This window comes from Pristiophorus japonicus, chromosome 32, assembly GCF_044704955.1.
Source record: "Pristiophorus japonicus isolate sPriJap1 chromosome 32, sPriJap1.hap1, whole genome shotgun sequence".
Classification (NCBI taxonomy): Eukaryota; Metazoa; Chordata; class Chondrichthyes; family Pristiophoridae; genus Pristiophorus; species Pristiophorus japonicus.
In genome coordinates this window covers 9,386,615-9,408,738 of record NC_092008.1, presented here as the reverse complement: position 1 = coordinate 9,408,738, position 22,124 = coordinate 9,386,615, and the positions used below count along the sequence as shown (strand labels likewise).

Below are 22,124 nucleotides of genomic sequence, written 5' to 3'. Positions count from 1 at the left end.
GAGGAGGCCATTCAGCCCCTCGAGCCTGTTACATTAGGAACAGGAGGAGGTCCATTCAGCCCCTTGAGCCTGTTACATTCGGAACAGGAGGAGGCCATTCAACCCCTCGAGCCTGTTACATTAGGAACAGGAGGCCATTCAGCCCCTCGAGCCTGTTACATTCGGAACAGGAGGAGGCCATTCAGCCCCTCGAGCCTGTTACATTAGGAACAGGAGGAGGGCATTCAGCCCCTCGAGCCTGTTACATTCGGAACAGGAGGAAGCCATTCAGCCCCTCGAGCCTGTTACATTAGGAACAGGAGGAGGCCCATTCAGCCCCTCGAGCCTGTTACATTCGGAACAGGAGAAGGCCATTCAGCCCCTCGAGCCTGTTACATTCGGAACAGGAGGAAGCCATTCAGCCCCTCGAGCCTGTTACATTCGGAACAGGAGGCCATTCAGCCCCTCGAGCCTGTTACATTAGGAACAGGAGGAGGTCCATTCAGCCCCTCGAGCCTGTTACATTCGGAACAGGAGGAGGCCATTCAGCCCCTCGAGCCTGTTACATTAGGAACAGGAGGAGGTCCATTCAGCCCCTTGAGCCTGTTACATTCGGAACAGGAGGAGGCCATTCAACCCCTCGAGCCTGTTACATTAGGAACAGGAGGCCATTCAGCCCCTCGAGCCTGTTACATTCGGAACAGGAGGAGGCCATTCAGCCCCTCGAGCCTGTTACATTAGGAACAGAAGGAGGCCCATTCAGCCTCTCGAGCCTGTTACATTCGGAACAGGAGGAAGCCATTCAGCCCCTCGAGCCTGTTACATTAGGAACAGGGGGCCATTTAGCCCCTCGAGCCTGTTACATTAGGAACAGGAGGAGGCCATTCAGCCCCTCGAGCCTGTTACATTAGGAACAGGAGGAAGCCATTCAGCCCCTCGAGCCTGTTACATTAGGAACAGGAGGAGGCCATTCAGCCCCTCGAGCCTGTTACATTAGGAACAGGAGACCATTCAGCCCCTCGAGCCTGTTCTGCCCTTCAATTAGATCATGGCTTTGTTCAATAACCATTAATGCCCTTACCCAACAAAAATCCATCGATCCAAATTTTGAAAACTCCAATTGCCCCCCAGGGTCCACAGTGTTTCGGGGGAGAGAGTCCCAGATTCCCACTGCCCTGTGTGTGAAGAAGTGTTTCCCCGACATCACCCCTGAATGGCCGGGCTCCAATGTGAAGGTGACGTCCCCTTGTTCTGGACTGCCCCCCACCAGAGGGAACAGTTTCTCTCGAGCCACCCGATCGAATCCTTTAATCCTCTCAAACCCCTCAAAATCCCTCGATCAGATCGTCGCTTAATCTTCTACACTCGGGGGAACACAGGCCCCGTCTGTCCTCGGGATTTAACCCTCAAAGCCGCTGGCATCATTCTGGTTAAAGTCTCATAGGTTGTGAGGGTGTGGAGAGGAGGGATTGGGAACAGCCAGGGCTCCTGCTCCTGATCACTAGCCCCCTAGGGCTGGGCATGGTGAGAATCAGCCAGGGCTCCTGCTCCTGACAATGAGCCCCCGTTAGTAATGAGTAATGGGTGAGGACAACATTGAGCTAAACAGTGATTCCCCTCAGAGTCGAATAGCTTGTGAATATTCACAACCCCATTCGCCACTTGGGGTGTGAAGAACTAGAGGATCGCTGACACCTGAGGAACTCATATCACTGAAGGGGAGACTCCCTCTATATCGGGGTCCCTGATGGGGAGACTCTATATCGGGGTCCCTGATGGGGAGACTCCCTCTATATCGGGGTCCCTGATGGGGAGACTCCCTCTATATCGGGGTCCCTGATGGGGAGACTCTATATCGGGGCCCCTGATGGGGAGACTCTCTCTATATCGGGGTCCCTGATTGGGAGACTCCCTCTATATCGGGGTCCCTGATGGGGAGACTCTATATCGGGGTCCCTGATGGGGAGACTCCCTCTATATCGGGGTCCCTGATGGAGAGACTCTATATCGGGGTCCCTGATGGGGAGACTCTATATCGGGGTCCCTGATGGGGAGACTCCCTCTATATCGGGGTCCCTGATGGGGAGACTCTATATCGGGGTCCCTGATGGGGAGACTCCCTCTATATCGGGGTCCCTGATGGGGAGACTCCCTCTATATCGGGGTCCCTGATGGGGAGACTCCCTCTATATCGGGGTCCCTGATGGGGAGACTCTATATCGGGGTCCCTGATGGGGAGACTCTATATCAGGGTCCCTGATGGGGAGACTCCCTCTATATCGGGGTCCCTGATGGGGAGACTCTATATCAGGGTCCCTGATGGGGAGACTCTATATCGGGGTCCCTGATGGGGAGACTCTATATCGGGGTCCCTGATGGGGAGACTCCCTCTATATCGGGGTCCCTGATGGGGAGACTCTATATCAGGGTCCCTGATGGGGAGACTCTATATCGGGGTCCCTGATGGGGAGACTCTATATCGGGGTCCCTGATGGGGAGACTCTATATCGGGGTCCCTGATGGGGAGACTCCCTCAGTACTGGCACCAGGGGAGTGTCGGGTCTGGATTATGAGGCTCACGTCTCTGGCTCGAATCCATGACCTTCTGACTTGGAGGTGAGAGAGTGAGATCCACTGAGTCACGGCTGATAATATAAAGATGCGAGTTCCGCTTTCGCTTGAACTCAAAACCTCAAGCCCGATGACAACATAATCACAGTTTGATTGCGTTTTATAGCCTGCAGCCTGGCTTATTAATCCACTGCTTGAGCCAGGCGGATGTGCTGGGCGATTGCACACATATTGACGATCGCTTCAGATATGTTCATTATCTGCTTTGCCAGTCAACTGGACATGTTGTAACCCACGATTGGGAAAGGGAGCCCTGTTACAGACGGGCCTCTGTGTCAGAGGGTGAGATACAAAGCAGAGAGAGAGAGAAGGAGGGAGATGGAGAGAAAGAGAGGGAGAGAGAGAAGGGGAACAGGAGGGAGAGAAAGAAAGATTCTCTTTTCGCCCCTTCAGGACATCCCAAAGTGCCTCACAGCCAATGCAGTACTTGTTTTGGAGGTGATCACTGTTGTAATGTGGGAAACACGGCAGCCAATTTGCGCACAGCAAGCTCCCACAAACAGCAATCTGATAATGACCCAGATCATCTGGTTCTTGTGATGTTGGTTGAGGGATAAATACTGGTCCCTGAATACCGGGGAGGACTCCCTCCCCCCCCTGCTCTTCTTTGAAATAGTGGTGTGCGATCTTTCACGTCCACCTGAGAGAGCAGACACGGCCTCGGTTTAAGGTCTCATCCACAAAAGATGGCACCTCCGACAGTGCGACGCTCCCTCACTGCTGCCCGAGAAGGTGGGCAGGTGGGGTTGATGGGAAGAATGTCGTTGGATGGGGTTGATGGGGAGAAGGTGGGGTTGGGGGATATGGGGAGAAGGTGGGATTGGGGGATATGGGGAGAAGGTGGGGTTGGGGGATATGGGGAGAAGGTGGGGTTGGGGGATATGGGGAGAAGGTGGGGTTGGGGGATATGGGGAGAAGGTGGGGTTGGGGGATATGGGGAGAAGGTGGGGTTGGGGGATATGGGGAGAAGGTGGGGTTGGGGGATATGGGGAGAAGGTGGGGTTGGGGGATATGGGGAGAAGATGGGGTTGGGGGATATGGGGAGAAGGTGGGGTTGGGGGATATGGGGAGAAGATGGGGTTGGGGGATATGGGGAGAAGGTGGGGTTGGGGGATATGGGGAGAAGGTGGGGTTGGGGGATATGGGGAGAAGGTGGGGTTGGGGGATATGGGGAGAAGGTGGGGTTGGGGGATATGGGGAGAAGGTGGGGTTGGGGGATATGGGGAGAAGGTGGGGTTGGGGGAGAAGTTGGGTGGGGGTGAGGGAAACGCTCATCCCTTCTGCTGCCTGTCTCGGAGGCATGTTGAGTCTCTCAGTGTTGACTCCTGTCGTAAGCCAAGAACCTCCGTTGATAGTTAGAGATGTGCAGTCACCCAGGTGAGCGCTCCCTTGGTGAACTGTGCAACCAGTCTCTGGTGAGTCGTAGAGAGGAAAAATACATCAGGAGTTTCCGCTGGAGCCGGTGTGCCCGCCCTGGGGACATCCCGCTTCAGTCTAGTTGTTTCCGTCCTGCACACAGAGGTTCCCGGGCTGGACCATTCGGGAGGGCCAGGGAGGGGTGGGGGGAGCTCCCAGGATTCATAACTCGGCAATCACCGGTCTTCAAAGGTGCCCCAGGAGCTCCGCCCAGTGGTGTGACGTGGTAAGTGCAGATCTGGTGAGGATGTGACCTGATTCAAAGGGGTTGGTGGAGATGGGGAGATGGTGGGTGTGTGGGGATGGGGGATATGGGGAGGGGGTGGGTGTGTGGGGTTGGGGGAGATGGGGAGGGGGTGGGTGTGTGGGTTGGGGGATATGGGGAGATGGTGGGTGTGTGGGTTGGGGGATATGGTGGGTGTGTGGGGATGGGGGATATGGGGAGGGGTGGGTGTGTGGGTTGGGGGATATGGGGAGAAGGTGGGTGGGTGGGGTTAGGGGATATGGGGAGATGGTGGGTAGGTGGGGTTGGGGGATATGGGGAGATGGTGGGTGTGTGGGTTGGGGGATATGGGGAGAAGGTGGATGTGTGGGGTTGGGGGATATGGGGAGGGGGTGGGTGTGTGGGTTGGGGGATATGGGGAGATGGTGGGTGTGTGGGGATGGGGGATATGAGGAGAAGGTGGGTGTGTGGGGATGGGGGATATGGGGAGGGGGTGGGTGTGTGGGGATGGGGGATATGGGGAGATGGTGGGTGTGTGGGTTGGGGGATATGGTGGGTGTGTGGGGATGGGGGATATGGGGAGGGGTGGGTGTGTGGGTTGGGGGATATGGGGAGAAGGTGGGTGGGTGGGGTTAGGGGATATGGGGAGATGGTGGGTAGGTGGGGTTGGGGGATATGGGGAGATGGTGGGTGTGTGGGTTGGGGGATATGGGGAGAAGGTGGGTGTGTGGGGTTGGGGGATATGGGGAGGGGGTGGGTGTGTGGGTTGGGGGATATGGGGAGAAGGTGGGTGTGTGGGTTGGGGGATATGGGGAGATGGTGGGTGTGTGGGGATGGGGGATATGGGGAGAAGGTGGGTGTGTGGGTGGTTGGGGGATATGGGGAGATGGTGGGTAGGTGGGGTTGGGGGATATGGGGAGATGATGGGTGTGTGGGGTTGGGGGATATGGGGAGAAGGTGGGTAGGTGGGGTTGGGGGATATGGTGGGTAGGTGGGGTTGGGGGATATGGGGAGAAGGTGGGTAGGTGGGGTTGGGGATATGGTGGGTAGGTGGGGTTGGGGGATATGGGGAGAAGGTGGGCGTGTGGGGTTGGGGGATATGGGGAGAAGGTGGGTAGGTGGGGTTGGGGGATATGGGAAGAAGGTGGGTAGGTGGGGTTGGGGGATATGAAGAGAAGGTGGGTGTGTGGGGATGGGGGATATGGGGAGGGGGTGGGTGTGTGGGGTTGGGGGATATGGGGAGAAGGTGGGGAGGTGGGGTTGGGGATATGGTGGGTAGGTGGGGTTGGGGGATATGGGGAGAAGGTGGGTAGGTGGGGTTGGGGGATATGGGGAGATGGTGGGTAGGTGGGGTTGGGGGATATGGGGAGAAGGTGGGTGTGTGGGGTTGGGGGATATGGGGAGGGTGTGGGTGTGTGGGGATGGGGGATATGGGGAGATGGTGGGTGTGTGGGTTGGGGGATATGGGGAGATGGTGGGTGTGTGGGGATGGGGGATATGGGGAGGGGGTGGGTGTGTGGGGTTGGGGGATATGGGGAGATGGTGGGTAGGTGGGGTTGGGGGATATGGGGATATGGTGGGTGTGTGGGTTGGGGGATATGGGGAGAAGGTGGGTAGGTGGGGTTGGGGGATATGGGGAGATGGTGGGTGTGTGGGTTGGGGGATATGGGGAGAAGGTGGGTGTGTGGGGATGGGGGATATGGGGAGAAGGTGGGTGTGTGGGGATGGGGGATATGGGGAGAAGGTGGGTGTGTGGGGATGGGGATATGGGGAGAAGGTGGGTGTGTGGGTTGGGGGATATGGGGAGATGGTGGGTGTGTGGGGCTGGGGGATATGGGGAGAAGGTGGGTGTGTGGGTTGGGGGATATGGGGAGATGGTGGGTGTGTGGGTTGGGGGATATGGGGAGATGGTGGGTGTGTGGGGATGGGGGATATGGGGAGATGGTGGGTGTGTGGGTTGGGGGATATGGGGAGAAGGTGGGTGTGTGGGGATGGGGGATATGGGGAGATGGTGGGTGTGTGGGTTGGGGGATATGGGGAGAAGGTGGGTGTGTGGGTTGGGGGATATGGGGAGAAGGTGGGTGTGTGGGTTGGGGGATATGGGGAGATGGTGGGTGTGTGGGGCTGGGGGATATGGGGAGAAGGTGGGTGTGTGGGTTGGGGGATATGGGGAGATGGTGGGTGTGTGGGGCTGGGGGATATGGGGAGAAGGTGGGTGTGTGGGTTGGGGGATATGGGGAGATGGTGGGTGTGTGGGTTGGGGGATATGGGGAGATGGTGGGTGTGTGGGTTGGGGGATATGGGGAGAAGGTGGGTGTGTGGGTTGGGGGATATGGGGAGAAGGTGGGTGTGTGGGGTTGGGGGATATGGGGAGATGGTGAGTGTGTGGGTTGGGGGATATGGGGAGAAGGTGGGTGTGTGGGGATGGGGGATATGGGGAGAAGGTATGTGGGTGGGGTTGATGGGGAGAAGGTGTGTGGGTGGGGTTAATGGGGAGGGGGTGTGTGGGTGGGGTAGCTGACCTGAATCTGGATGTCTGTCGGGTGGTGGGCGCCGAGGGGGCTGTCTGAACTACTGCTCTCCGCGCTCCCGAACCTGGTTGCCTTGTGTTGTTGAATCGCGAGGACTTGTTGGGCAGGCGGAGGATGAACAATAGCAAGTTGGGCAGGGTAGCAGGAATGTTCAGTAAGTTACTGAACCAGGATCGCCCTGGTGTGGAACCGGTTTGCCAACATCGGTGGTGGAATAACTTTTGCCAGATGGAGTCAACATCGGCCTCAGCCTGTTATAAAGACCTTTGTAGTGGTAAGGTGTCTTATCCACTCAAAATCTCAAAGCACTGCATCCAACCAAACATTGTTCATGTTGTCGCCATGTTGGTAACAGCGGCAGCTATCTGATGCACTGCAAGATCCCAGAAGCAGCGATGCCAGGAATGACCAAATAAACTGGAGTCTTTGTTACGCTGGTGTTTTGTTGAGGGATAAATATTGGCCCCAGAACACCCCCTCCTCTTCTTCCAAAAGCAGTGGTGGGATTGTATCTGTCCCACCTGAGAGGGCAGAAGGGGCCCTTGGGTTTAACGTCTCGATACTGCCCCTCCGGCAGTGCGGGGCTCCCTCAGTACTACCCGTCCGACAGTGCGGCGCTCCCTCAGTACTGCCCCTCCGGCAGTGCGGGGCTCCCTCAGTACCGCTCCTCCGACAGTGCGGCGCTCCCTCAGTACTGCCCCTCCGACAGTGTGGCACTCCCTCAGTACTGCCCCTCCGACAGTGCGGCGCTCCCTCAGTACTGCCCCTCCGACAGTGCGGTGCTCCCTCAGTACTGCCCCTCTGACAGTGCGGCGCTCCCTCAGTACTGCCCCTCCGACAGTGCGGCGCTCCCTCAGTACTGACCCTCCGACAGTGCGGCGCTCCCTCAGTACTGCCCCTCCGACAGTGCGGCGCTCCCTCAGTACTGCCCCTCCGGCAGTGCGGTGCTCCCTCAGTACCGCCCCTCCGACAGCGCAGTACGGCGCTCCCTCAGTACCGCCCCTCCGACAGCGCAGTACGGCGCTCCCTCAGTACTACCCCTCCGACAGTGCGGGGGTCCCTCAGTACTGCCCCTCCGACAGTGCGGGGGTCCCTCAGTACCGCCCCTCCGACAGTGCGGCGCTCCCTCAGTAATGCCCCTCCGACAGCGCAGTACGGCGCTCCCTCAGTACTGCCCCTCCGACAGTGCGGGGCTCCCTCAGTACTGCCCCTCCGACAGCGCAGTACGGCGCTCCCTCAGTACTGCCCCTCCGACAGTGCGGCGCTCCCTCAGTACTGCCCCTCCGACAGTGCGGCACTCCCTCAGTACTGCCCCTCCGACAGTGCGGCGCTCCCTCAGTACTGCCCCTCCGACAGTGCGGCGCTCCCTCAGTACTGCCCCTCCGACAGCGCAGTGTGGCACTCCCTCAGTACTGCCCCTCCGACAGTGCGGCGCTCCCTCAGTACTGCCCCTCCGACAGCGCAGTGCGGCACTCCCTCAGTACTGCCCCTCCGACAGTGCGGCACTCCCTCAGTACTGCCCCTCCGACAGTGCGGCGCTCCCTCAGTACTGCCCCTCCGACAGCGCAGTGCGGCACTCCCTCAGTACTGCCCCTCCGACAGTGCGGCGCTCCCTCAGTACTGCCCCTCCGACAGTGCGGCGCTCCCTCAGTACTGCCCCTCCGACAGCGCAGTGCGGCGCTCCCTCAGTACTGCCCCTCCGACAGCGCAGTGCGGCGCTCCCTCAGCACTGGCACTGGAGGTGTGTCAGGCCTGGATTACGGGGCCCTGTAGTGGGGCCTCGAATCGATGACGTCTGACTCCGAGGCGAGAGCGAGCACAGTCAAGCTGTCCGTCTGTTGTGTCCTGAGTATTGTCCTTCGGTTCCTCAGCGGCCGTGTAAAGTTCTCTCGCTGTTTCTCGCCCCCAGGTGATGGACTGTGCCATGCCATTGATCGGTGAGCACCAGGAGGAGGATAAGCAGCTGATTGCTGATCTCGTCGTGGCCAAAATGAGTCAAATGCTGCCCAGGACACCAATCCCATCTCCAGTCAGGCCCAATCCAGCCCTGCAGCCTCAGGTAAAGACCGGTGCTTTGAATCATTGAATCGTATGGCACAGGAGGATCCCATTGGGCCCCTCGAGCCCCGTGCTGTGCCGGCTCTGTGACAGAGCGACCCCAATCAGTCCCACACTCCCCCCCCCCCTTTCCCCACAGCCCCGGCACATTTCCCCTTCCAGTATTTATCCAATTCCCGGTTTGAAAGTCACGATTGAATCTGCTCCGACCGAGCTTTCAGGCAGCGCGTTCCCGATCACAACAACTCGCTGCGTAAACACATTCTCCCCCCATCTCCCCCTCTGGTTCCATCGCCGATTATCGTCAATCTGTGTCCCTCTGGTTACCCGTCCTCCTGCCCCCCGGGGAACAGGTTCTCCCGATCCACTCGATCAAAAACCCCTCGTCATTGTGAACACCTCGATTAAATCTCTCCTCAACCTTCTCTGCTCCGAGGGGAACAACCCCGGCTTCTCCAGGCTCTCCCCGTCACTGAAGGCCCTCATCCCCGGGACCATTCTGGTCAAGCTCCTCTGCACCCTCTCTAAGGCCTTCACATCCTCCCTAAAGTACGGTGCCCAGAATTGGACACAGTGCTCCAGTTGAGGCCTAACCAGTGTTGTATAAAGGGTTAGCATAGAAAGTAGGTGCAGGAGTAGGCCATTCGGCCCTTCGAGCCTGCACCACCATTCAATAAGATCATGGCTGACCATTCCCTCAGTACCCCATTCCTGCTTTCTCTCCATACCCCTTGATCCCTTTAGCCGTAAGGGCCATATCTAACTCCCTTTTGAATATATCTAACGAACTGGCCCCAACAACTTTCTGTGGTAGAGAATTCCACAGGTTCACAATTCTCTGAGTGAAGAAGTTTCTCCTCATCTCGGTCCTAAATGGCTTACCCCTCATCCTTAGACTGTGACCCCTGGTTCTGGACTTCCCCAACATCGGGAACATTCTTCCTGCATCTAACCTGTCCAGTCCCGTCAGAATTTTATACGTTTCTATGAGATCCCCTCTCATCCTTCTAAATTCCAGTGGATATAAGCCCAGTCGATCCAGTCTTTCCTCATATGTCAGTCCTGCCATCCCGGGAATCAGTCTGGTGAACCTTCGCTGCACGCCCTCAATAGCATAACTCCCTTGCATTTGTTACCTTTCCGCCTCTGTTTATAAACCCCAGGATCCCAAATGCTTTTTTTCCAACAGCTTTCTCAACCCGCCCTGCCACCTCGCAAGATCTGTGCACACACACCCCGCGGTCTCTCTGTTCATGCACCCACTCGACAATTGTGACCTTTAGTTCATATTGCCTTCCCTTGTTCTTCCTGCCGAAATGAATCACTTCCATGCAATTCCACTGGTCCCAACCCTTTACTGGTCCAGGAGTTCGAATCAAAAGGCCGCCTCGCTCTCCTGCAACGCCTCTCACCCCCTCAGGACGTCCCAAAAGAGCTTCACACCAATGAAGCACTTTTTCTGAACAGTGGTCACTGTTGAAATGTTGGAAACGCGGCAGCCAATTTGCGCACAGCAAGCTCCCACACGCAGCAGTGTTGTAATGACCCCAGATCATCTGTTCAAGTGATGTTGGTTGAGGGATAAATATTGGCCCCAGGACGTTTTACGTCCACCCGAGAGGGCAGAAGGTCGGAAAAGACGGCCCCTCCGACAGTGCGGCGCTCCCTCAGTACTGCCCCTCCGACAGTGCGGCACTCCCTCAGTACCGCCCCTCCGACAGTGCGGGGCTCCCTCAGTACTGCCCCTCCGACAGTGCGGCGCTCCCTCAGTACTGCCCCTCCGACAGCGCAGTGCGGCACTCCCTCAGTACTGCCCCTCCGACAGTGCGGGGCTCCCTCAGTACTGCCCCTCCGACAGCGCAGTGCGGCGCTCCCTCAGTACTGCCCCTCCGACAGCGCGCGCTCCCTCAGTACAGCCCCTCCGACAGTGCGGCACTCCCTCAGTACTGCCCCTCCGACAGTGCAGCGCTCCCTCAGTACCGCCCCTCCGACAGTACGGCGCTCCCTCAGTACCGCCCCTCCGACAGTGCGGCGCTCCCTCAGTACCGCCCCTCCGACAGTGCGGCACTCCCTCAGTACTGCCCCTCCGACAGTGCGGCACTCCCTCAGTACTGCCCCTCCGACAGTGCGGCACTCCCTCAGTACTGCCCCTCCGACAGTGCGGCACTCCCTCAGTACTGCCCCTCCGACAGTGCGGCACTCCCTCAGTACCGCCCCTCCGACAGTGCGGCACTCCCTCAGTACTGCCCCTCCGACAGTGCGGCGCTCCCTCAGTACCGCCCCTCCGACAACGCGGCCGTTTATTGGATAACAAGGTTCTGGTCTCTGGCTCCCTCCCACCTAACAATGTGTGTTTTATTTCCCCCGTGGCTGCAGATTTCCCAACAGGCGATGCCGGCCCCGATCGCCCAGGGTCCGAGCCGTCAGAGCGGCGGACTGCAGCCGGGCCCCATCCCCCAGCAACGACCCCCGCCGCAAGGTAAGCTCGGCACGGCCCTGAGCCACGTTCACCGACATGGGACCGAGCATCGGGGGGCCGTCCCAACTGGTGTCCCGAGGGGGTCCCGTGCTCACGGGCCCAACCATTCTCTCCCACCCCCCCCCGCGGAGATACCGCTGGACTGATCCATTCCTGCCCCCCACAGGGATCCCGCTGGACTGATCCATTCCTGCCCCCACCCCCCCCCGGCGGGGATACCCCTGGACTGATCCATTCTCCTCCCCGCCGTGGGGATACCGCTGGACTGATCCATTCCTGCCCCCCACAGGGATCCCGCTGGACTGATCCATTCCTGCCCCCACCCCCCCCGGCGGGGATACCCCTGGACTGATCCATTCTCCTCCCCGCCGTGGGGATACCGCTGGACTGATCCATTCCTGCCCCCCACAGGGATCCCGCTGGACTGATCCATTCCTGCCCCCGGCGGGGATACCCCTGGACTGATCCATTCTCCTCCCTGCCGTGGGGATACCGCTGGACTGACCCATTCCCCACCCCCCCCCCCCCCGCGGGGATACCCCTGGACTGACCCATTCCCCGCGGGGATACCCCTGGACTGACCCATTCCCCACACCCACACCCCGCGGGGATACCCCTGGACTGACCCATTCCCCACGGGGATACCCCTGGAGTGACCCATTCCCCACCCCCCCCCCGCGGGGATACTCCTGGATTCAACCATTCTCCCCACTTGCGGGGATCCTGCTGGACTGATCCATTCCTCCACCCCAGGGGGATCCCCCTGGACTCACCCATTCCTCCCCCAGGGGATCCCGCTGGACTAACCCATTCCACCCCTCGTGTGGGGATCAAATGTATCTGTTTTTTATGAAACACTGCTGAGAAGCGTCTCGGGACCTATTACCACGTTAATCGCGCTGTATAAACACAAGTTATTTTTCGATCTCGAGCGGGGCTGAATGTTGGCCGAGGTGGAGATTTGGCGACGATTACAATCAACCTTTCCTGTTTTTGTGTTTTTCTCGGATGTGCAGGAGGACCCCAGCAGCCGGCGGGCCACCAGCCCCATCGCCAGGGACCCCCATCTCACCAGAGGCCCCCTCCCCAGGGCCAGCAGCTCCAGGGCCTGAGCCCGCAGTCGGCCAGCCCCGCGGGCCACCAGCAGAGGGCGACGAGCCCCACCGCCCAGCCGGTCCTGCCCCTGCAGCGGCAACTCAGCCCGGTGGGCCAGCCGTTGCCCCAGCAACCGTCACCCCAGCAACCGTCGTCGCAGCAACGCCCGGGCGGGCCCCAGCAACCCAGGGGGCCGGGCCAGCCGTCGCCCCAGCAACCCCGGCACGTGGGGGGTCAGGGTTCGCCCCAGGCGCCACGGCAACCGGGCCTAGGCGGCCCTCACTCGCCCCAGCCTCACCGCCAACCGGGAACCGGGGCCCAGCAGCAGCCCAAGCCGCCGGGGGCCCCCGCCTCGGCCCAGCCTCACCGCCAGCCGGGAGCCCCCGGCAGCCCCCGCCAAGGAGGCGGGCCGCCCAGGCAGGGGCCGTCCGGTGGGCAGCAGGTCCAACGCCAGCCCCAACCGCCCCAGCCCAGAGGCCCCGGTGCCCAGCAGCAGCCGCAGCAGTCCAGACCGGGGCCGCCCACCACCCAGCAGCCCAGGCCCGTGGCCCAGGGTCAGGGGTCAGGCCCTATGGGCCCCGGCCCCCAGCAGGGCAGGCCGCCCGTCCAGCACAAGCCCCCGACTCTCCAGAAGGCACCGCAGCACGACCAGCCCCCGCCTCATCCACAGATGAAGTAAGCACCCGTTCGGCGGTTCAGCTTCGGCCTCGTTCAGCCTCCAGCTCTCGTTCGGTCCAGAGCGATATCGTTCAGCCTAGAGCGATATCGTTCAGCCTAGAGCGATATCGTTCGGCCTAGAGCGGTATTGTTCAGCCTAGAGCGATATCGTTCAGCCTAGAGCGATATCGTTCGGTCCAGAGCGGTATTGTTCGGTCCAGAGCGGTATTGTTCGGCCTAGAGCGATATCGTTCGGTCCAGAGCGGTATTGTTCGGCCTAGAGCGATATCGTTCAGCCTAGAGCGATATTGTTCAGTCCAGAGCGATATCATTCAGCCTCCAGCTCTCGTTCGGTCCAGAGCGATATCGTTCGGTCCAGAGCGGTATTGTTCGGCCTAGAGCGATATCGTTCAGCCTAGAGCGATATCGTTCAGCCTAGAGCGGTATCGTTCAGCCTAGAGCGATATCGTTCAGCCTAGAGCGGTATCGTTCAGCCTAGAGCGGAATTGTTCGGCCTAGAGCGATATCGTTCAGCCTAGAGCGATATCGTTCAGCCTCCAGCTGTCTCGTTCGGTCCAGAGCGGTATTGTTCGGCCTAGAGCGGTATTGTTCGGCCTAGAGCGATATCGTTCAGCCTAGAGCGCTTTTGTTCAGCCTAGAGCGGTATTGTTCGGCCTAGAGCGGTATCGTTCGGCCTAGAGCGGTATCATTCGGCCTAGAGCGGTATTGTTCAGCCTAGAGCGATATCGTTCAGCCTAGAGCGGTATCGTTTGGCCTAGAGCGGTATTGTTCAGCCTAGAGCGGTATTGTTCAGCCTAGAGCGGTATCGTTTGGCCTAGAGCGGTATTGTTCAGCCTAGAGCGGTATTGTTCAGCCTAGAGCGGTATCGTTCGGCCTAGAGCGATATCGTTCAGCCTAGAGCGGTATTGTTCAGCCTAGAGCGATATCGTTCAGCCTAGAGCGGTATCGTTTGGCCTAGAGCGGTATTGTTCAGCCTAGAGCGGTATTGTTCAGCCTAGAGTGGTATCGTTCGGACTAGAGCGATATCGTTCAGCCTAGAGCGATATCATTCAGCCTAGAGCAATATCGTTCAGCCTAGAGCGGTATTGTTCAGCCTAGAGCGGTATCGTTCGGCCTAGAGCGATATCGTTCAGCCTAGAGCGATATTGTTCGGCCTAGAGCGGTATCGTTCGGCCTAGAAAGGTATTGTTCGGCCTAGAGCGGTATTGTTCGGCCTAGAGCGGTATCGTTCGGCCTAGAGCGGTATCGTTCGGCCTAGAATGGTATTGTTCGGCCTAGAGCGGTATCGTTCAGCCTAGAGCGGTATCGTTTGGCCTAGAGCGGTATTGTTCGGCCTAGAGTGCCCTAGTTCGGCCTAGAGAGCCCTACTTCGGCCTAGAGAGCCCTATTTCGGCCCAGAGTGCCCTAGCTCGGCCCAGAGTGCCCTAGCTTGGCCCAGAGTGCCCTAGTTCACCCTAGAGTGCCCTAGTTCGGCCTAGTTCACCCGAGAGTGCCCTAGTTCGATCTAGAGCGTCCATAGTGCTTCACCATCGTGGACCTCCCCCTCCCCCCACCCCGTCCCCCCTCCCCCCAACCCGACTTACCTTCCTGAGCGAATATCCGGCCTAGATTCCAGGCTTCAATCAGGCGAGGTGCGTTTTGGGGAGGGGGGGGGGGGGCGCGCGTCGCTCAGCGCCCCCTACAGTCAGCCGGATGCCGGTACAGGAGGGAGGAGCCTCACAATGGCGGGGGGGCGGGGCATCGGCTCAAGGCCAGCAACGGGTGGCCAACCAGCGCACTCTGCCGAAACTCCGGGGAGCGCCTCGGGGGTCTGTGTTGCGAGGTTTTTTTGCGCGGTGCGGGAGCGAGATTGAAACCAGGACAGGGGTGTGTGAAGCTTTTGACCGAAACTGTCGAGACTGGGCGGGGGGGGGGGGGGCGGGGGAAGGGCAGGGGCCCGTCGAAGTGTGCCGGGTTGTTTAAGATATCGTTGAATAGCAGACACTGGGGGACGCCTGATGTGTTGTGACAAAATGCAGAGTTGGCGTTATCGGTGCTGGCGGTGGGGAGGGCCATGATCCCGAGGGTTGTCCATTTGATTCCCAGGACCCAAGGTTGGAGAATCAGTTACCTTCCGTAACCCTTCCCCAATTCCCCCCAGTTCCCAAACCCCTCCCCCCCCCCCCCCCCGGCCCTCGTCGTCACAGCCCCCTCCTCCCAACGCCTATGAACCAAACTCTGTACTTTGTTGTAAAGCATTATGGAGCCTGTTTCCTACCACACATGAGTCCTCAGTGGAGTTTCGAGCCTGCCGTTGAATTTCCCCTCCCCCCACGGGTGGGCTCCTGACGGTGAACGGTTCCTCTCGGGGTGGGGGAGGGGGGAGGCCCTGGGAGCCTGCAGGCTCTGGTTGCCATGGGGTACTTGCCCACGACACCACGTGACGCGACCGATCAGAGTTTTACCAACATCACCAAGATGTACACACCATACAAGATGTCTCCAATGCAGCAACGGTGACATCACGTGACCTTGGCGCACGAGCCATCAGCAGTTGCAGTACCCCAGTCGTCCACTTGGAGTTTTATTCCCGTGACGGACTTTCCTCGAGAGCTACCTCTCCACCCCCCCCCAACCCAGCCCCTGTCAACGCGCTCCGTCACAGGAACTGGGCGCCACCAGGCCTGGACATTGCAGGCATCTGATACGCATTCTAGTGAAGGAACAGCCAGGTCTTCTTGAGCCATCGCTCTCATCCCGTTCCCCACCTTCCACACAGCCCCTCGCCGATTCATGAGAACATCGGAATTAGAAACATAGACATGTACAGCGCAGGAGGAGGCCATTCCGGCCCATCGTGTCCGTACCGGCCGACAAAGAGCCGCACGGCCCTCGGTCAGCAGCCCTGAAGGTTACATCTAAACCCATGAACAATGGCGGAAAGGCACCCAGCCCAACCAGTCCGCCCCGCACAACTGCGACACCCCTTACACTGAAACATTCCACACTCCACCCCAACCGGAGACATGTGATCTCCTGGGAGAGGCAAAAACCTGATTAAAAACCCCAGGCCAACTTAGGAGCAGGAGGCCCCCTGGAGCCTGCTCCGCCACTTAATGAGATCCCGGCTTATCTTCCACCTCAACTCCACCCTCTCAATCCCTCAATTCCCCCAAATCTCTCGATCTCGGCCTTGAATATACTCAACGACGGAGCCTCCACAGCCCTCTGGGGCAGAGAATTCCAAAGATTCACCCCCCTCTGAGTGAAGAAATTCCTCCTCATCTCAGTCCTAAATGGCCGTCCCCTTATCCTGAGACTGTGACCCCTGGTTCTAGACTCCCCAGCCCGGGGGAAACACCCTCCCTGCATCTACCCTGTCAATCCCCCTCAGAATCTTATAGGTTTCAACAAGATCACCTCTCATTCTTCTAAACTCCAGAGAGTATGGGCCCATTCTGCTCAATCTCTTCTCATAGGACAACTCTTTCATCCCAGGAATCAGTCTGGTGAACCTTCGTTGCATACCTCTGAGGCAGGTATGTCCTTCCTCAGGTAGAGAGACCATACCAATCCATCGGTCTTGAAGCCCAGTGTGGAGGGTTAGATTGGAGGTCCCTCAACTCACTTGCACCCGGTCTAACCCAGACTGATGATGGGACAAGGGTCTCAGTAGAACGAGTATCTGAACCCCTTGTCCTTCTGAGGACAGATTTAAATGGAGAAAGATTGCAAAATGCCGCAGTACAGCGGGACCTGGGGGTACTTGTGCATGAAACACAAAAGATTAGTATGCAGGTACAGCAAGTGATCAGGAAGGCCAATGGTATCTTGGCCTTTATTGCAAAGGGGATGGAATATAAAAGCAGGGAAGTCTTGCTACAGTTATACAGGGTATTGGTGAGGCCACACCTGGAGAACTGTGTACAGTTTTAGTCTCCGTATTAAGAATTAGGAACAGGAGTAGGCCATCTAGCCCCTCGAGCCTGCTCCGCCATTCAACAAGATCATGGCTGATCTGGCCGTGGACTCAGCTCCACTTACCCGCCCGCTCCCCGTAACCCTTAATTCCCTTATTAGTTAAAAATCTATCTATCTGTGACTTGAATACATTCAATGAGCTAGCCTCAACTGCTTCCCTTGGGCAGAGAATTCCACAGATTCACAACCCTCTGGGAGAAGAAATTCCTTCTCAACTCGGTTTTAAATTGGCTTCCCCGTATTTTGAGGCTGTGCCCCCTAGATCTAGTCTCCCCGACCAGTGAAAACAACCTCTCTGCCTCTATCTTGTCTATCCCTTTCATTATTTTAAATGTTTCTATAAGATCCCCCCTCATCCTTCTGAACTCCAACGAGTAAAGACCCAGTCTACTCAATCTATCATCATAAGGTAACCCCCTCATCTCCGGAATCAGCCCAGTGAATCGTCTCTGTACCCCCTCCAAGGCTAGTATATCCTTCCTTAAGTAAGGTGACCAAAACTGCACGCAGTACTCCAGGTGCGGCCTCACCAAACCCTATACAGTTGCAGCAGGACCTCCCTGCTTTTGTATTCCATCCCTCTCGCAATGAAGGCCGACATTCCATTCGCCTTCCTGATTACCTGCTGCACCTGCAAACTAACCTTTTTGGGATTCATGCGCAAGGACCCCCAGGTCCCTCTGCACCTCAGCATGTTGTAATTTCTCCCCATTCAAATAATATTCCCTTTTACTGCTTTTTTTCCCCAAGGTGGATGACCTCACACTTTCCGACATTGTATTCCATCTGCCAAACCTTAGCCCATTCGCTTAACCTATCTAAATCTCTTTGCAGCCTCTCTGTGTCCTCTACACAACCCGCTTTCCCACTAATCTTTGTGTCAAGGAAGGATGTACTTGCTTTGGAGGCTGTTCAGAGAAGGTTCACTCGGTTGATTCCGGGGATGAGGGGGTTGACTTATGAGGAAAGGTTGATGAGGTTGGGCCTCTACTCCTTGGAGTTCAGAAGAATGAGAGGTGATCTTATCGAAATATATAAGATTATGAGGGGGCTCGACAAGGTGGATGCAGAGAGGATGTTTCCACTGATGGGGGAGACTAGAACTAGGGGGCGTGGTCTTAGAATAAGGGGCCGCCCATTTAAAACTGAGATGAGGAGGAATTTCTTCTCTCAGAGGGTTGTAAATCGGTGGAATATATTTAAGGCGGAGATAGACAGATTTTTGAGCGATAAGGGAGTGAAGGGTTATGGGGAGCGGGCAGGGAAGTGGAGCTGAGTCCATGATCGGATCAGCCATGATCGTATTAAATGGCGGAGCAGGCTCGAGGGGCCGAATGGCCGACTCCTGCTCCTATTTCTTATGTTCTTATGATATAGTCACGTCGTAGTGAGGGGGAGTGGCCAAGAGGAGATGTCATCAGAGAACGAGCTGTGCCGGACCGACCTATCCGTGCCGGATAATCCTGGCAAGGGGCTCTGTCCCAGGCCTGGGAGCAGGATCAGCCGAACCACCCTGTGAGCAATGGTTCACACTTGGTCAATAATTGGCAGCAGACTCCGAGGGCGAGGACAGGTGGGAACACCTCTGAGCAGGAAGGGGGAAAAAAAAACACAAAATATGTTGGTAAAAATGGGATTGGGAGGGAAGACAAGTATGGGCAGGTGACGACCCACTGCTCCGTCGAACCTGTTCCCGCACAATTTGCGATGCCTTGTCTATGACAACATTAACACTCACCACCTCTCCCGGAACCATGTGATCTCCTGGGTGAGGCCAAATGACCAGATAACGTCCTCCCCCGGCGCCGAAGGTCAATTTTGGGGGGAAAAAAATCTGGGAAATGGCTCTCCGACCCCATCTAGGCGATTGAAACTGGGCCAGGAGAGATAACTCTGGCCTCGAATTCCCTGCAGATCCTACCCCTTCTGTACGTGATGACCTCCGCCCTGGCCAGAAACAGGGCCAGCTCTCGCTGGGAGGGAGCCCCTCGAGCCTGTTACATTAGGAACAGGAGGAGGCCATTCAGCCTCTCGAGCCTGTTACATTAGGAACAGGAGGAGGCCATTCAGCCCCTCGAGCCTGTTACATTAGGAACAGGAGGAGGCCATTCAGCCCCTCGAGCCTGTTACATTAGGAACAGGAGGAGGCCATTCAGCCCCTCGAGCCTGTTACATTAGGAACAGGAGGAGGCCATTCAGCCCCTCGAGCCTGTTACATTAGGAACAGGAGGAGGCCATTCAGCCCCTCGAGCCTGTTACATTAGGAACAGGAGGAGGAGGAGGCCATTCAGCCCCTCGAGCCTGTTACATTAGGAACAGGAGGAGGCCATTCAGCCCCTCGAGCCTGTTACATTAGGAACAGGAGGAGGCCATTCAGCCCCTCGAGCCTGTTACATTAGGAACAGGAGGAGGCCATTCAGCCCCTCGAGCCTGTTACATTAGGAACAGGAGGAGGCCGTTCAGCCCCTCGAGCCTGTTACATTAGGAACAGGAGGAGGCCGTTCAGCCCCTCGAGCCTGTTACATTAGGAACAGGAGGAGGCCCATTCAGCCCCTCGAGCCTGTTACATTAGGAACAGGAGGAGGCCCATTCAGCCCCTCGAGCCTGTTACATTAGGAACAGGAGGAGGCCATTCAGCCCCTCGAGCCTGTTACATTAGGAACAGGAGGAGGCCATTCAGCCCCTCGAGCCTGTTACATTAGGAACAGGAGGAGGCCATTCAGCCCCTTGAGTCTGTTCCGACATTCAGTGACATCAGGGCTGAGCTGTATCACGGCCAACTTAGACAAGAGAACAGTGGACAAACATAAACTGGATATATGAAAACTTTCAGTCCCGAAAGACCACACATCTGACCGAATGGCGTTCCCTCAGTACTGCCCCTCCAACAGTGCGGCGCTCCCTCGGTACTGCCCCTCCAACAGTGCGGCGCTCCCTCGGTACTGCCCCTCCAACAGTGCGGCGCTCCCTCGGTACTGCCCCTCCAACAGTGCGGCGCTCCCCCAGTACCGCCCCTCCGACAGTGCGGCACTCCCTCAGTACTGCCCCTCCGACAGTGCGGCACTCCCTCAGTACTGCCCCTCCGACAGTGCGGTGCTCCCTCAGTACTGCCCCTCCGACAGTGCGGCGCTCCCTCAGTACTGCCCCTCCGACAGTGCGGCGCTCCCTCGGTACTGCCCCTCCAACAGTGCGGCGCTCCCTCGGTACTGCCCCTCCAACAGTGCTGCACTCCCTCAGTACCGCCCCTCCGACAGTGCGGCACTCCCTCAGTACTGCCCCTCCGACAGTGCGGCACTCCCTCAGTACTGCCCCTCCGACAGTGCGCCGCTCCCCCAGTACTGGCACCGGGGGGAGGAGTGTCAGGCCTGGGTGACGGGGCTCGTGTCTCTGGAGAGGGGGCTCGAACCCACGACCTCCTGAGTCGGAGGCAAGACCCACTGAGCCATGGCTGCAAGAGTGCGAGAGACAGAGCGAGAGAGAGATGTCAAATCAGTTACAATGACATTGGTCCATCCTCCCTCCCCATACTGCCAGGACAAGGACATTGTCCCACACTCTCACCGGACTGGAGCTCGTGTGTGGTATGAAACAAAGACATCTCGGAGTTGCCTCATGTGTCTAATAGTGATCCTTTTGCATTACTCTCCAGCAAATCACAGTCTCTGACAAATACATTCAACATTCCAGAAACATTACTGCCTCGTACAAGCCTTAGTCACGATGAGGTGAAGGCCGAAACTATCCGTAACCTGAGGAAATCCTTCGCTAGTCTCTTCTCTGACTGAGGGAGCTCCCCTCTCTCTCACTCCATCCCCCTCTCTCACTCCCTCCCTCTCTCTAACACTATCTCTCCTCTCTCTCACTCCATCCCACTCTCACTCCTTCACTCCCTCCCTCTCACACTATCTCTCCTCTCTCTCACTCCATCCCACTCTCTCTCCTCACTCCCTCCCTCTCACACTATCTCTCCTCTCTCTCACTCCATCCCACTCTCTCACTCCTTCACTCCCTCCCTCCACACATCTCACCTCTCTCTCACTCCACTCCCCTCTCTCTAAACCTATCCTCCCCTCTCCCTCCCTCTCACTCCATCTTCTCTCTCTCACTCCTTCCCTCCTCACTCCTTCACTCTCTCTCTCTCTAACACTATCTCTCCTCTCTCTCACTCCATCCCTCTCTCTCAAACCTTCACTTCCTCCCTCCCTCTAACACTATCTCCCCTCTCTCTCACTCCTTCACTCCCTCCCTCTCTCTAACACTATCTCTCCTCTCTCTCACGCCATCCCTCTCTCTCAAACCTTCACTCCCTCCCTCTAACACTATCTCTCCCCTCTCTCACTCCATCCCTCCCCCTCTCCCTCCAACCCTCCCCTCTCTCACTCCATACCTACCGTCACTCACTCCATCCCTCCCTCTCTCCCTCCAAAACTCCCCTCTCTCTAACACTCCCCTCTCTCCCTCCAACACTCCCTTCTCCTTCCCTCCCTCCAACACTCCCCTCTCTCCTTCTCCTCTCTCACTCCAACACTCCCCTCTCTCTTTCCCTCTCTCCAACACTCCCTCCCTCCCTCCAACACTCCCCTCTCTCTCCCTCCCTCCCTCAAACACTCCCCTTTTTCTTCCTCCCTCTTTCCCCTCTCTCTCCATTCTTCCCTCCCTCTGTCCAACACTCTCCATTCTCACTCCCTCCCTCTCTCCAACACTCCTCTATCTCACTCCTTTTCTCTCACCATCCTGCCCTTTCTCCAACCCTCCCCTTTCTCTCCCCCTGACTACGTCTCCCTCCGTCACCCTCTCTCCTGCTATCCTTCTCTCTCTCCAATCCCCCCTCTTTCTCTCTCCCTCCATCCCTCCCTCTCCTTCGCCAACCCTCCATTTTCTCATATCCCTCACTATTTCTCCCTGACTTGCTCTGTCCTCCCCTCTGTCCCTCTCAACATCCCTCTGCCTCCCTCCAGCGACCTTTTCCTCTCCCTCCATCGCTGCCTGTTCCTTCCCTCTCTCTGCTCCCTTCTTTCCTTCCTTCTCTCTCTCCTTCCCCCCCCCACCCTCGCCCTCATCCAACTATCAGATC

At 57.8% G+C, this 22,124-nt stretch overlaps 1 protein-coding gene across 1 annotated transcript in view; it reads left to right on the top strand.

Moving 5' to 3' along the window:
- The window catches only part of LOC139240567 (synapsin-1-like), a 311,352-nt gene extending 290,417 nt beyond the window's left edge, over positions 1-20,935 (top strand). The window contains exons 10-13 of the mRNA XM_070869112.1: positions 8,690-8,839; positions 11,215-11,317; positions 12,334-13,087; positions 20,700-20,935. Of these exons, the coding sequence (XP_070725213.1) occupies positions 8,690-8,839; positions 11,215-11,317; positions 12,334-13,087; positions 20,700-20,835 (1,143 nt within the window). The 3' untranslated portion in view covers positions 20,836-20,935. The remainder of the gene's footprint in view (positions 1-8,689; positions 8,840-11,214; positions 11,318-12,333; positions 13,088-20,699) is intronic.
- Positions 20,936-22,124: the final 1,189 nt, after the last annotated feature.